The sequence below is a fragment of the Sander vitreus genome, chromosome 3 (assembly GCF_031162955.1).
Source record: "Sander vitreus isolate 19-12246 chromosome 3, sanVit1, whole genome shotgun sequence".
Classification (NCBI taxonomy): Eukaryota; Metazoa; Chordata; class Actinopteri; order Perciformes; family Percidae; genus Sander; species Sander vitreus.
The window spans coordinates 35677990-35694880 of NC_135857.1; the positions used below are offsets into that span (position 1 = coordinate 35677990).

General features: G+C 45.8%; 1 protein-coding gene across 4 annotated transcripts in view; it reads right to left on the bottom strand.

Moving 5' to 3' along the window:
- il1rap (interleukin 1 receptor accessory protein) overlaps positions 1–16891 on the bottom strand; it is a 50986-nt gene that overhangs the window by 6678 nt on the left and 27417 nt on the right. For all 4 annotated transcript variants that reach the window (XM_078247202.1, XM_078247203.1, XM_078247205.1 and 1 more), the window contains 2 exons: positions 9196–9339; positions 3951–4094 (listed from right to left, as the gene is read on the bottom strand). In XM_078247202.1, coding sequence (XP_078103328.1) covers positions 3951–4094; positions 9196–9339 — 288 coding nt within the window. The remainder of the gene's footprint in view (positions 1–3950; positions 4095–9195; positions 9340–16891) is intronic.

Sequence of the window (16891 nt, forward strand, 5' to 3'; positions counted from 1 at the left end):
TGTTGAACAATGTTCATGTTGTGTGTATGAATGGGAATGCAGGGTTCAACGTTAAGGTTTTCTTTTCAGATCGGAGAAAGGAAGAAAAATTCTACTCAACCAAATAACATTTTTACTGGCCCCTATCCAAATATAGTTTTTTTTCTCTCAGAAGAACGTCAGCCCTATATCCCACAGCCCTATGGTCCCACAGCCCTATATCCCACAGCCCTATGGTCCCACAGCCCTATGGTCCCACAGCCCTATGATCCCACAGCCCTATATCCCACAGCCCAATGGTCCCACAGCCCAATGGTCCCACAGCCCTATATCCCACAGCCCTATATCCCACAGCCCAGTGGTCCCACAGCCCTATGTTCCCACAGCTCTATGTTCCCACAGCCCAATGGTCCCACAGCCCAATGGTCCCACAGCCCAATGGTCCCACAGCCCAATGGTCCCACAGCCCAATGGTCCCACAGCCCAATGGTCCTCACAGTCCAATGGTCCCACAGCCCAATCTTCCCACAGCCCAATCTTCTCACAGCCCTATGGTCCCACATCCCAATGGTCCCACATCCCTATTGTCCCACATCCCTATGGTCCCACAGCCCTATGGTCCCACAGCCCTATGTTCCCACAGCCACAGATGGAAACGTCATAACCCCCCGACCCCCAACTCCAAAACCTAAAAAAAAAAAGAAAAAACAGAAAAAAGAAAAGAATGTCAAAAAAACGCATAAAAACAAAACAAAAAAAACAAAATAAAACATTAAAACAAATCCGTCAAAAGTGAGAAAAACAAATTCTAAAAAACGTCAAAAGTGTCGAGCACCAACTCAACTCCTGATTGGCCAACGGCACATTTCAAATCAAATCATTCGACGAACATTCTCCAACGATGACGTGACTTATGATACGATGATACCATGAACTAAACTCAACTACGGATGAATGGATGAGCTGTGTTTCACCGGTCCTTCTTAGCAGGAACAGCAGACAGAGAAGAGAGAGGAAGTTAAGCTGCAAAGATGAATGGATGAGTCCTCAACTATTAAATTAATCTCCAACTGTTTTGGTAATCGATGAATCTGAGTCATTTTTGATGTAAAAACAGGTAAACTTGTGTGATGTCAGCTTGTTAAATATGAATATGTTCTAGTTTCTTTTCTCCTCTGGGACAGGAAACTAAATGTCTTTGAGTTGTGGACAAAACAAGACATCTTGGGCTTTTTGGGGAACTCTCGTTTAGTCGCGTTATTATTATTATTATTTTGCAGTATTTCTGTCCCGTGTCTGACTTCAGGGGCTGCATTAGGTCGACTCGGGTCGTACTGCGCAGACGCAGGCGACGTTACTTCCTCCAGCCCTGTCGCGGCATTATTTAATTTAGAAGATGAAGCGGTGAGTTAGAGAGTGAGACGAGCGTAAACGACAAACAAAATGAAGTCTGACACAGAGAAAGCTGGCACCGTGGCCGGCCAGCCGGAGTTCGTCTTCGGGAGTAAAAGAATAAATGGAATTTGGAAAAACTTTCATTACATAGCAGTGGAAAAGAAAACGTAATGTGTTGTGGGAAAAGATGGGGAGAAATGCGGCCACAAAATCACAGGAAAAAACACCACAAACCTTAAGAGACATCTCAAGCCATTCCATAATGAAAACGAGGTAAGACAAGACATTAACGTAACGTTAGTTTCTATTTTCTATATTCATATCATTATACAAACAGGCACTGAAAATAATGGATAAGAAACCGACAATGTGGCACCACTGTTTGATAGTACAAAAAATACAAGCTTTTACATTTTGATAGCTTTATTACGTTTTCCTTTCTTAAAGTGACTTTCAAATGTGTAAATAATCTAGCTCCAGCCGTACTCTGTCTTTTTGTGACAAAAACAAACAAGGAGAGTGTCCACTAGGGGAGCAGTGGGTGGCGACTGCATAGCAGAGCCAATGGTCCCACAGCCCAATGGTCCCACAGCCCAATGGTCCCACAGCCCTATGTTCCCACAGCCCAATGGTCCCACAGCCCAATGGTCCCACAGCCCAATGGTCCCACAGCCCAATGGTCCCACAGCCCAATGGTCCCACAGCCCTATGTTCCCACAGCCCAATGGCCCCACAGCCCTATGGTCCCACAGCCTAATGGTCCCACAGCCCAATGGTCCCACAGCCCAATGTTCCTACAGCCCAATGGTCCCACAGCCCTATGGTCCCACAGCCCAATGGTCCCACAGTCCTATGTTCCTACAGCCCAATGGTCCCACAGTCCTATGTTCCTACAGCCCAATAGTCCCACAGCCCAATGTTCCCACAGCCCAATGGTCCCACAGCCCAATGGTCCCACAGCCCAATGGTCCCACAGCCCTATGTTCCTACAGCCCTATGTTCCTACAGCCCAATGGTCCCACAGCCCAATGGTCCCACAGCCCAATGGTCCCACTAGGGAAGCAGTGGGTGGCAACTGCATAGCAAAGGGGCGCAAAACCCCTTTCGGCCAGTCATGTTTTTCAGTGATAGGGACCCATTTTTGGAATGATATAGCAACTGAAATAAAAACACAAACCGAACTGAAAACATTTAATAGAATGGTGAAATACTGGCTGAAAGAAAACCAAACATGTAGCCACTGAGTCAGTTGTGTTGTAGTAATGTATTGTCTGTGGATGCATGGCTGTTGTTTATGGCTGCCAAGGCTATGGGTAGGGTATAGGTGAGTGAGTGTGAGCGGCCGGGTGCTTGGGGTTTGTGTTGTTACGTGATGTTCTGCTTTGTGTAATGTGGTCACGACTCTGTGAAATGTTGATGTAATATATTAGTATACAACGTATTTGCTGCATGATTTTGTAACTCACACTATCTACACATATCGTTATGGCTTTGACTGTGATAATTATGTATGTAATAATGTCCGCTGCATTGTCCCTGACAAATAAACTAATAATAATAAAAAAATAAAAATAAAAAAAAAAGTCGACTGAAACTTGACTAGACTAAAAAAAGAGTATGAACGGGACTAAAACTAATGAAAACTAAAATGACAGCTTGACTCAAAGACTAGACGAAAACTACAATTAAAACATGCTGCCGAAAACAACGCTACTCCTAACCAGACATCAGATCATTCTGTCTTTGTTTCTGTTCGGCGTTGTTTGGTCATCACCTCGCTCACAATAGATATATATTTATTCCGAATAATAACCTTTCTTTTGGAGACAGCTCTCATCAGCAGCTGCTCTTTTTCTTTTCTTTTTTTAACAAACATGACTTCTTTATCTCATCATCACAGGAAACCTTGCAGCATCAGCTCTCTATCCAGTAATCAATGTCTTTACGTCACTCTAAAACCACAGAGGCTGACGTGTCTTCATACACACATTATTCAGAGATAAGAGAGAGGGGGTGTGCGTGTCTGTCTGTCTGTGGTGTCTGTGTGTGTGTGTGTGTGTGTGTGTGTGTGTGTGTGTGTGTGTGTGTGTGTGTGAATCATGCTTTTTTAATTTTGCACCGTTCCCTTTTTAAATAAACTGAATTGAAAGCAGTATCAGTGTGTTTGTGTACTGCAGTATCAGTGTGTCTGTGTACTCCTGTATCAGTGTGTCTGTGTACTGCAGTATCAGTGTGTCTGTGTACTCCTGTATCAGTGTGTCTGTGTACTCCTGTATCAGTGTGTCTGTGTACTCCTGTATCAGTGTGTCTGTGTACTCCTGTATCAGTGTGTCTGTGTACTGCAGTATCAGTGTGTCTGTGTACTCCTGTATCAGTGTGTCTGTGTACTCCTGTATCAGTGTGTCTGTGTACTCCTGTATCAGTGTGTCTGTGTACTCCTGTATCAGTGTGTCTGTGTACTCCTGTATCAGTGTGTCTGTGTACTCCTGTATCAGTGTGTTTGTGTACTCCTGTATCAGTGTGTCTGTGTACTGCAGTATCAGGGTTTGTGTACTGCAGTACGTGTGAGTACTCACTCCCTCCCGGCAGACTGTCTCTGTCGAAGATACACACGGAGTACCCGAGCTCGTTCTCCAGAACGCTGCGCAGCGTCGACAGAACAAACTGCTCCTCCTCGCCGCTCCTCGCATACGAGATGTACACGTCGTACTCCTTATCATCTGCACGCACACACACACACACAAACACACACACACACGTCATTTACCGTTTTCATAACATATCTTTACGTGTCAGTTTGGGGAAGAACATTTCTTGATATCTGTGCAAGTTTCCACGTCCTTATCTGCAGAGGCAACCATGAACAAACAGAGATAACTAATGGCTCGTTCCTCCCCATTTTGTGGAGCTGTCATCTTAGGTCAGAGGTGCCCGTGTGCTGAGGGGCCTCACGCATGCATACTACCAACAACAACGAAGTAAAATATAAAAAGAATGTGTGTGTGTGTGTGTATCTCACAAAAGTGAGTACACCCCTCACATTTTAGTAAATATTTCATTATATCTTTTAATGGGACAACACTGAAGAAATTACACTTTGCTACAATGTAAAGTATTAAGTGTACAGCTTGTATAACAGTGTAAATGTGCTGTCCCCTCAAAATAACTCAACACACAGCCAGTGAGTGAGTACAGCCCTATGTTAGATTCCCATAGAGGCAGGCAGACTTTTATTTTGAAAGGCCAGTTATTTCATGGATCCAGGATACTATGATCCTGATAAAGTTCCCTTGGCCCCCCCATCATCACATACCCTTCACCATACCCCCCCATCATCACATACCCTTCACCATACCCCCCCATCATCACATACCCTTCACCATACCATCACATCATCACATACCCTTCACCATACCCCCCCCATCATCACATACCCTTCACCATACCCCCCCCCCATCATCACATACCCTTCACCATACCCCCCCATCATCACATACCCTTCACCATACCCCCCCATCATCACATACCCTTCACCATACCCCCCCATCATCACATACCCTTCACCATACCCCCCCATCATCACATACCCTTCACCATACCCCCCATCATCACATACCCTTCACCATACCCCCCCCATCATCACATACCCTTCACCATACCCCCCCCCCATCATCACATACCCTTCACCATACCCCCCCATCATCACATACCCTTCACCATACCCCCCCATCATCACATACCCTTCACCATACCCCCCACATCATCACATACCCTTCACCATACCCCCCCATCATCACATACCCTTCACCATACCCCCACATCATCACATACCCTTCACCATACCCCCACATCATCACATACCCTTCACCATACCCCCACATCATCACATACCCTTCACCATACCCCCCACATCATCACATACCCTTCACCATACCCCCCACATCATCACATACCCTTCACCATACCCCCACATCATCACATACCCTTCACCATACCCCCCATCATCACATACCCTTCACCATACCCCCCATCATCACATACCCTTCACCATACCCCCCACATCATCACATACCCTTCACCATACCCCCCACATCATCACATACCCTTCACCATACCCCCCACATCATCACATACCCTTCACCATACCCCCCCCATCATCACATACCCTTCACCATACCCCCCCACATCATCACATACCCTTCACCATACCCCCACATCATCACATACCCTTCACCATACCCCCCACATCATCACATACCCTTCACCATACCCCCCCATCATCACATACCCTTCACCATACCCCCCCATCATCACATACCCTTCACCATACCCCCCACATCATCACATACCCTTCACCATACCCCCCACATCATCACATACCCTTCACCATACCCCCCCATCATCACATACCCTTCACCATACCCCCCACATCATCACATACCCTTCACCATACCCCCCATCATCACATACCCTTCACCATACCCCCCACATCATCACATACCCTTCACCATACCCCCCCCCCATCATCACATACCCTTCACCATACCCCCCCACATCATCACATACCCTTCACCATACCCCCCCACATCATCACATACCCTTCACCATACCCCCCACATCATCACATACCCTTCACCATACCCCCCACATCATCATACCCTTCACCATACCCCCCACATCATCACATACCCTTCACCATACCCCCACATCATCACATACCCTTCACCATACCCCCACATCATCACATACCCTTCACCATACCCCCACATCATACATACCCTTCACCATACCCCCACATCATCACATACCCTTCACCATACCCCCACATCATCACATACCCTTCACCATACCCCCCATCATCACATACCCTTCACCATACCCCCATCATCACATACCCTTCACCCTAACCCCCCCCCCATCATCACATACCCTTCACCATACCCCCCACATCATCACATACCCTTCACCATACCCCCCACATCATCACATACCCTTCACCATACCCCCCCCATCATCACATACCCTTCACCATACCCCCACATCATCACATACCCTTCACCATACCCCCCCACATCATCACATACCCTTCACCATACCCCCCATCATCACATACCCTTCACCCTAACCCCCCATCATCACATACCCTTCACCCTAACCCCCCATCATCACATACCCTTCACCATACCCCCCACATCATCACATACCCTTCACCATACCCCCCCCATCATCACATACCCTTCACCATACCCCCCACATCATCACATACCCTTCACCATACCCCCACATCATCACATACCCTTCAACATACCCCCACATCATCACATACCCTTCACCATACCCCCCATCATCACATACCCTTCACCCTAACCCCCCATCATCACATACCCTTCACCATACCCCCCATCATCACATACCCTTCACCATACCCCCACATCATCACATACCCTTCACCATACCCCCCACATCATCACATACCCTTCACCATACCCCCACATCATCACATACCCTTCACCATACCCCCTACATCATCACATACCCTTCACCATACCCCCCACATCATCACATACCCTTCACCATACCCCCCACATCATCACATACCCTTCACCATACCCCCACATCATCACATACCCTTCACCATACCCCCCCATCATCACATACCCTTCACCATACCCCCACATCATCACATACCCTTCACCATACCCCCACATATCACATACCCTTCACCATACCTACACCAAAGGGTACTTTCCTTAAAATCATCTCTCAATGCAAATCAAACCAGCTATTAGACTAACCGATATAAAACCATGCCAATGGGTACATGGATACATACATAGACATACATACAGACACACACACATACACACACACACACACACACACACACACACACACACACACACACACACACACACACACACACACACACACACACATGAAATGTTTCAGCAGAGTTTTCAGGTTAGACTCTGGCAGTGTGTGAAGAACACTCTCCTATATGTTCTCCTGATCTGAATATTTTAATAATCTAAATGCTCCACACGTCGTTAAACACAAGACTTTTAGTACCCGGGCGTAAAACATTCAGTGGTGGAGGTGAGACGACAGAAACAAAGCCGTTTTAGTTTTTCAATTATACAAAAAGCTGATAAATCTTTTAAAGCGGTAGACACTTATCAAGCTTCATAATTGTAGCAGTAAAAGAGGACAAAAATGATTGATGATTATATCAAATAAAATAGCTGGCTGTGCTCGAAACCGTTCCTTCATTCACTCAAACACAACTACAAAATGTACGGGTGAATGCTGAGAAGCTGAAGCTACACCGCATTGCTGGTTGAAATGCGTGAGAAGATGCTGAAGTGGTGAGAATGAGTTGGAAAAGTGGAGGTGGTTCGGGCATCTTGTAAGGATGCCCCCTGGGCGCCTCCCTAGGGAGGTGTTCCAGGCACGTCCAGCTGGGAGGAGGCCTCGGGGGAGACCCAGGACTAGGTGGAGGGATTATATCTCTAACCTGGCCTGGGAACGCCTCGGGATCCCCCAGTCGGAGCTGGTTAATGTGGCCCAGGAAAGGGAAGTTTGGGGTCCCCTGCTGGAGCTGCTACCCCCGCGACCCGACCCCGGATAAGCGGACGAAGATGGATGGATGGTTTTAATTAGTATGAATTTCATTGAAATGTTGAATAACACCATTCATGTATACATCAAAAGTTGACTATTTTAAGGTTTTTTTGAAAATCTGTTACTACGAAAGACGTGGAATATTTTAAGGGTTGATACATCCACAACAACAGGTGGCGCCAAACAGCAGTAACCTGGATGTGCAGCTTATAAACTGCCAACAGAGCCAGAGACATGGTGAGCGTCCACATAGACAGTTAAAAAACTGGACCACCAGGTCCCGTGTCTCTGGACGGAGACCAGTGAAGTATATTAGAAGCTCTTTCCCAGTGATGGCTGAGCGTTACTGAGCAGCCTCCAACTGAGCTTGAAGACATAGATGTGACGTGAGCAACCTGTCTGAAAGTTGGAAGTCTTCTGGTAGCTGTGCCAAGAGAAATCTCAATCATTCCCAATCTAGCAGAGACGGAGAGCGTAGGTATATGTAAGGAGATAACATAGACACAGGCTCATTATTGATCACTAAAATGATAGTTAACATTAGTCATTACACTTAAACAGCTAATGGAAGTCCAAACTGCCTGAGAGCTTCTCCTGTACTATACGGTAACTCCTCTACTATGAGACAGGAAGTCTCGTGGTTATGACCCAATCGTTAGTCTATTGTTATAAAAACGTCTGCTACGGAGCCATAACGTGAGCTACAAGGTAATGGAGCCTTTTATACATTGTCGTGTTTCTTTAGAAATAAACAACGGACAAATAAAGTCTTTAAACGCTTCAGATGTAAAGGTATTCTCTGTCAAAGTGACGTCAGAATGAATGGGAGTCAATGGGATGCTAACGGGAGGTGATGGCTTGTTAGCATCAAAATGGCTGGTTGAGGATTAAATGGCTACATCGATCACCCTGAGTGAATATATGATTGAAAAAACAAAATGAGGTACTAATTGAGGTACTAATTTCAAATATTTCTTTATTAAAACAAGATTTGGGGACGTCCTATTATCTGGGTCGTGTTATATTCGGGTCAATGTGATATATAATGAAATAAACAATCGGTGTTAGTTCCACTGTCATTTTCTGAACAGCAGCTTTATTTCGAGACTTTCTGGGAATCAGAAGAAGTGAGGGGGGGGGGGGGGTTTAGGGTCTCTGTAGATAAACAGAAGACCCACCGAGGCGCCCGGCGTCTCTCACCTGTGTGGCGCTCGTCGGTGCCGAACCAGGAGCGATAGAGCAGCAGCAGCTCGAGCCAGAAGACGTGATACACCACGAAGAGGAGCAGCATCAGGACCAGAGTCACGCCCAGACCGCAGCCCAGCTCCACCGACGGCAGCGACACTGAAACAAACACACACACACACACACACACACACACACACACACACACACACAGTTTAAGAACTCCTGTCCAGGCAGATTTAAAGGAACAGTCACACATTTTAAAGTTCTCAAATTATGCTTTTTGGCTTTTCCCCTTTCCTTTATAGTGTGGGACTTACCATCTCCAACAGAAAACACTGTTCACAAAATTCTCCAAACAGCTCCAGCATTTACTTCTGAGGTAAACGCTCGTCACTTTGTGCTATAATGCTTGCCTAGCTGCTAGCGTAGCACTCTGCTTCTGACTGGCTAGTAGTCCTTACCTAGGTACTGTCAGGACACGCCCTCATACTCTGCTTCTGACTGGCTAGTAGTCCTTACCTAGCTACTGTCAGGGCACGCCCTCATACTCTGCTCCTGACTGGCTAGTAGTCCTTACCTAGCTACTGTCAGGACACGCCCTCATACTCTGCTTCTGACTGGCTAGTAGTCCTTACCTAGCTACTGTCAGGGCACGCCCTCATACTCTGCTCCTGACTGGCTAGTAGTCCTTACCTAGCTACTGTCAGGACACGCCCTCATACTCTGCTCCTGACTGGCTAGTAGTCCTTACCTAGGTACTGTCAGGACACGCCCTCATACTCTGCTTCTGACTGGCTAGTAGTCCTTACCTAGCTACTGTCAGGGCACGCCCTCATACTCTGCTCCTGACTGGCTAGTAGTCCTTACCTAGGTACTGTCAGGGACACGCCCTCATACTCTGCTTCTGACTGGCTAGTAGTCCTTACCTAGGTACTGTCAGGACACGCCCTCATACTCTGCTTCTGACTGGCTAGTAGTCCTTACCTAGCTACTGTCAGGGCACGCCCTCATACTCTGCTCCTGACTGGCTAGTAGTCCTTACCTAGCTACTGTCAGGACACGCCCTCATACTCTGCTCCTGACTGGCTAGTAGTCCTTACCTAGGTACTGTCAGGACACGCCCTCATACTCTGCTTCTGACTGGCTAGTAGTCCTTACCTAGGTACTGTCAGGGACACGCCCTCATACTCTGCTTCTGACTGGCTAGTAGTCCTTACCTAGGTACTGTCAGGACACGCCCTCATACTCTGCTTCTGACTGGCTAGTAGTCCTTACCTAGCTACTGAGCGTGTAGTCCTTACCTAGCTACTGAGCGTGTAGTCCTTACCTAGCTACTGAGCACGTAGTCCTTACCTAGCTACTGAGCGTGTAGTCCTTACCTAGCTACTGAGCACGTAGTCCTTACCTAGCTACTGAGCGTGTAGTCCTTACCTAGCTACTGAGCATGTAGTCCTTACCTAGCTACTGAGCATGTAGTCCTTACCTAGCTACTGAGCATGTAGTCCTTACCTAGCTACTGAGCATGTGCGACTGCCAACAAAGATGTTACAGCAGTGAGAGGTCTCACTCTGTAGCTAAAACAGAGACCTGAACACAGGGTGAAAAGAGGAGCTGCAGCAATGAGCAGTACAACAACAATATGGTGTTTTTTTTGATAATTAAACCATGTAAACCTATTCTGATACAACCTTAAAATACAATAATGAACCTGAAACACCGGGCACTTTAACCTCTCATTCCTTCCTACTGATTGTTGATTTGAACGTCCAGATACATGTAAATACACATTTGGAACTAAAAGCTTTGTTTTTTTTCTTTTTACTGTAACCCAAATATCCAGAGTACTAAGATCTTTAGCTTACTGTAGAGTTTACTACTGGTGCATTCATTTTCAACTGCAAACATAGTGGCCGGTTACTCTGTCCGACCGTTACTCAAAGTTTCAGGTTTGTAAAAAGTGGACGTCAGAGACAGGAGTTTGGGCGCCTCTCTGTTGACTGAATCATAAATTCCCAGAAACAACACAAAAAAGGCATAGAAAAAGGTCAAGAAAGTTTTTTTAAAAGTGCCAAAGCGCCAAAAAAAGTGTTGAAAAAAGCATCAAAAAAGCAGTTACTCTGAGTTGGGGCGTCTTGCTTCTAAATGCTCTGTGACGTACCGATAGTATGGAGATTCCCCAGAGTTGTGAATCCCATTTCTCTGTCTTACCCCTTCCCCTACCCCTTCGTCTTACCCCTAGCCATGGTCCCTCGAAACAGAGTGGTAAGAGCTAGGGGTGAAAACATACCCCTATGAAATGAGACACCACTTGGTTCCGTGAAATGAACACGGCCCCTTAAGTTCAGGAAAAGGTCGTGGGTGGGCTTACGGTTCCGTGACACGCGGGAAGAACGGGACAGAAAAGAAGAACTTTAGGTAACGTGACATGCGGGACACGATCCCCGGTCTCCTGGGTGAAAGTCCTGTGTTTGACCCTCCTCCCCCCCAACCAGCCTTCCTACTACTCTCTACCGTAGTCGTTCTTAATGCTACGTCATCTTCTCATTGACTTTACATCGGCTTTGTTTTCCGTGGTGGCCACAAGGGATTTCCATACATTCTGTGCCACCACCACGTAATGAGTTGTTAACAGTTCCTGATCATTTCACGTAGTTCTGTGAGACCAGGCTGTGGTTACGGTTATGTCACCATACATCGTCGCTAGCTGGCTGCCATGGAGTCCATTCAATGCTAGTCAGAGAAATGCGGGACTGTTGTGCTAATCAGCAATGTAACGTTAGCGTAGCGAACTATTTTTTTAAAATGTTTCAATTAAGAACATGATTGCATATATATATATATATATATACACACATATATATATATATATACACATATGTGTGTGTGTGTGTGTGTGTGTGTGTGTGTGTACAGGGACTGTGTTAAGCACAAAACAATAATAAATCAATTATTTAAGCCGAAAATACTTACATTTATGAGACTCTGGGTACCCCTTGGTTTCAAGTAAGCTTGTGAAAATGCTTGGTTTTAAGCATAGACTGTTAATATTAATGGACAGAGCATGTGTGACGTCACCCATTGGTTTATGGAGATCAGCTATCCGTCGTTGAGTTTGCGTTTACGGGCGCAGCCGTCCTGGTTGCGGATGTGACGTTTTTAGACGAGAGGGAGGAGAGAGAGAGGAGAGAGGGAGGAGAGAGAGAGGAGAGAGGAGGAGAGAGGGAGGAGAGAGGGAGGAGAGAGGAGGAGCCATAGACTGGGCGGTATCTGACCGTTTTTTTTGTTGTTGTTGTTGTTGGCAATGCTGCTTGCACTCTCTTCGTTACCTTACACACGTCACGTTCACTGGCAATCTGGATGCAACTAATAATTTGAGGTAAGATATAGCTTCGCTAGGTTTTAAATATATCTTTGTCCCATAGTTATGTTACATATAAGAGGAGTCACATTGTAAAGTAAATTTATCTGAAGTTACCATGTAAACTGTCTGTAACGTTAGCTAGCCACTTGACATGCTACAAACATGCTAACGTTAATTTTCTGCAAATCGAAGTTTACGTTTTCCTAATTTAAACGTAGTGTCAGCGAAATGCAAAGCGGGGATTGTCAATGCTTATCATTATCTAACGCTAACTATTAGCAAATGTATAACCAAGTTTCTCAGAACGTTTGGTTAACTGTAATAACCATAATGCACCGATAATGTCTTGCTACTGTTTGCGCCATCAGTCTATGGTTGGCGCATTTAGCCTTTTCATGCTTTTAAGAGCTAACGTTAGCAGAAATAAGCTCATTTAACTAAATTAGTTACACTAAAGAACAATAGATGTTGTTGATTCATCTGTATTCTCCCTCGATAATTAATGAAGTACAGTTACATGCTAGTGTGCATTAATATATTTAACTATGAGGGGCTCAAATGGAAATGGATGACTCTCCCTTTCTTTCAGAAATAGGAGTGCGGAGAGCCACGATGACATGTGCACCCACCCAATGCCTCAGAAGTAAGTAATAGTTACTTTTCTTTTGGTATTTATGGTACAAAATTAAACTTTTCGCAGACTTATGCACAACTAAGCTGAGGTAATAATGCATTTTCAAATAACTGTGTAATTAAGAGTGCTGTTCATTTACCCTTTTTCTCTATAGCCTAAAATATGATACTTTTCTCACTATTACAATGTGTTTTTCCATCCAGCAACAGTCTGGATCATTGGAGACAGCTACGTCCGGCGTGGGGCCGAGAGAGAGGCAAAGACCATGGGGAACAGCCTTGGCATTGAAGATGTCTACATCTATTGGTTCGGCTGGGGTGGTCTGCGGTGGAAGAGCCTTCTCCCTTTCTTTTTCCAGTCCCTACAAAGAAGAGCAGCCCCGGATGTCCTCCTTGTTCGCTGTGGCGGGAATGACCTGGGAGATGTCAAGGGCGTGGACCTCATTACAGGAATGGAGGAGGACCTGCAGCACCTCCACCTGCAGTATCCAGGCATGAAGTTGTATCTTCTCTGGCATCACCCAGAGATGCAGGTGGAGGGGTGTTAACAATGCGGGGAAGCTCGACGAGGCTCGTAGGTTTTTTTTCTTCTTTTTCCACTGTGCATGACAGACAACCAACAGACTGTCACACTATGCTCACTTCAAATGTAAAGGCAGCTTCTATTTCTTTACCCAGGCATTTGGACTTGACTGAACAGTGCTGCACAACTGCTTTAAGCTTTATATGTTATCTATATTTTTATATTGTGGTTTGTAATGTCAGCCATTTCTACTGTAATTAACAACGTGGCACTAGTGATTCAACTACCTCTTTATTTTAACAGGGAAGTTTGCCTTTACCTCGACCCTCAGCAGTGTTTTATGTGTGAAATGTACACTCGGTTGTAAAAGGTGGACTACATTATTTAATTCATCAATTTAACATAATCTTAAAAATATTGCCAGTGTTTGTGGTTTATGTAGTTTTTGAAGTTAATGCCCATTTCAATGTGAAATAAAGCTAAAGCTACATTTGTTGTTTTTCTGGAGCAACTATTAAAATATGTAAAATAAATACACAGTATTGTAGTCATACAAGAAGACATTGGTGATTTGATAGCATTTGTAATTCTTTAAAAGTGTCTATTTTGGCTTTAATCAACATAAATATGATTTCTTAAATGTTACCATACTTGAATGTTGACAAAGAAGGATCAGCAAAATGTAGTTTGTGCTTTTCTTGTGCGTCTTTATGTACTTTTAATCACCATGGAAACACTTTTAGATTCATTTATAGGCATATATTTAATTTTGACATACATAGCCAAGTGTTTAGTAGGTAACTGTAAATGCACTAGGTGTTGAATCCGTGTCGGGTTCTTGTAAATTCATTATAACAAAAGTATTATCACTAATTGTTGGTTGATTGTGGTAGATGAGAGGCAGCTGGAACCCAGACTCCCTCACTCCAGACTCCACTCCTGCAATAAGAGACAGAGAGAGGGAGGGAGGAGAGACAGACAGAGGGAGGGAGGGAGGAGAGACAGACAGAGGGAGGGAGGGAGGAGAGACAGACAGAGGGAGGGAGGAGAGACAGACAGAGAGAGGGAGGGAGGGAGGGAGAGAGGGAGGGAGGAGAGACAGACGGAGAGAGGGAGAGAGGAGGGAGGGAGGGAGGGAGGAGAGACAGACAGAGAGAGGGAGGGAGGGAGGGAGGGAGGGAGGGAGGAGAGACAGACAGAGAGAAAGAGGGAGGGAGGGAGGAGAGACAGACAGAGAGAGGGAGGGAGGAGAGACAGACAGAGGGAGGGAGGGAGGAGAGACAGACAGAGAGAGGGAGGGGAGGGAGGGAGGAGAGACAGAGGGAGGGAGGGAGGGGAGGGAGGGAGGAGAGACAGACAGAGGGAGGGAGGAGAGACAGACAGAGGGAGGGAGGAGAGACAGACAGAGAGAGGGAGGGAGGGAGGGAGGGAGGGAGGGAGGGGGGAGAGACAGACAGAGAGAAAGAGGGAGGGAGAGGAGAGACAGACAGAGAGAGGGAGGGAGGAGAGACAGACAGAGGGAGGGAGGGAGGAGAGACAGACAGAGAGAGGGACGGAGGAGAGACAGACAGAGGGAGGGAGGGAGGAGAGACAGACAGAGGGAGGGAGGAGAGACAGACAGAGAGAGGGAGGAGAGACAGACAGAGAGAGGGAGGGAGGAGAGACAGACAGAGGGAGGGAGGGAGGGAGGGAGGAGAGACAGACAGAGGGAGGGAGGGAAGAGAGACAGACAGAGGGAGGGAGGGAGGGAGGAGAGACAGACAGACAGAGAGAGGGAGGGAAGAGAGACAGACAGAGGGAGGGAGGGAGGAGAGACAGACAGAGGGAGGGAGGGAGGAGAGACAGACAGAGGGAGGGAGGGAGGAGAGACAGAGAAGCTACCTAGGAGCAGCAGGCCTAACAGTAAGAAGAAGCTGAACCAAAAATGATTTTCTGGCATCGTTATAATCAGTATCAATGTGGTGAATGCAGGCAGATGAATGGCACCAAATACGGAGCTCTACACACCAGGTCTCCCTCTGCAGGCTCTGCTCACGCACCTTTCAACAGGGATACCTTTGTAAAGACAAACATGTAGTTAAGGCATGGTAGCTCACAATGATTTATATTAATATATGAGCTTGTACATGAAGGTATGCTTCAGTTGAGGACATGCAGTATTAAGTACACATACTCCTACATGTCAGAGGTATCTTAGACAATGTGTACTGTATGCAACACTTTTTTAGTGATATGTACATTTTATATTTAAAAATATAGATTGTAACATGTATGTGACTCATCTTAAAACAGACTAATGTGCTGGCAGAAGGTCTTCAAGTAGATCAGCAGACACAACGACAGTAAGTGGAAGAAAGACATCAGTGTAACAGCATCGACAACAGTGGTAATAACTGCTGCAGCAGCGTGCTTGTTAGGTACATTAACAGTCTGAACCTGGTGCTTTATACAATACATTTGGCTGCAGAACTGGAGATTTTTCAAGACAGAACACTTTACAATAATGTATATATGTTTTCATGTGCAACATTTTATCGCAAAAACGGATGTTCTGGCCCGCTGTCGCGTCCGTCGACGCTCCAGGGGTACGTATGTTTCAGTATATGCAAGTAAAAGCAGTCTCCGCTTGTCCCGTGCGAATGCGCCACACGATGCTCAGAGGTGAGGGGGTACTTTCTAAACCCCACGCGGTCCCAAAATGATGCTAATCCCGTGCGTATAGGGTTTGTATGAATTTGTACTATAACGTTAGCTATATCAGGCTATGACTTTAAGCTAACATTACCATTATATGCGCATCGATTAGCAATAACACCACATATGGTTAAAAACAGATCACCGGCGGGACCGTTGTGCATACCTTCTGTATACGACTGTAACGTTAAATATATATATTTTAATCCGTTTATACGGTCTGGTCTAGATAACGTTATTAGTTAGCCCACTAGCTTGGTTAGCAAGCAATCTAGCTAGCTAACTGATATTAATTGGGATGCTAACGTTGGCTAATGAAAAACAGTATTAAAACAAAATGTAACGTTACTTACCGGAAAAACTGAACTGCCGACTCCTTTGAGTGTCTCGTCGTCCAACCGAACGTTGAACAAGACATCATCAGGAGACCAAGTGTCACAGTCACGAAGACGAAAGCTGGTCAACCCCCAAAATGAAGTTTACGTGCCATGGATAAG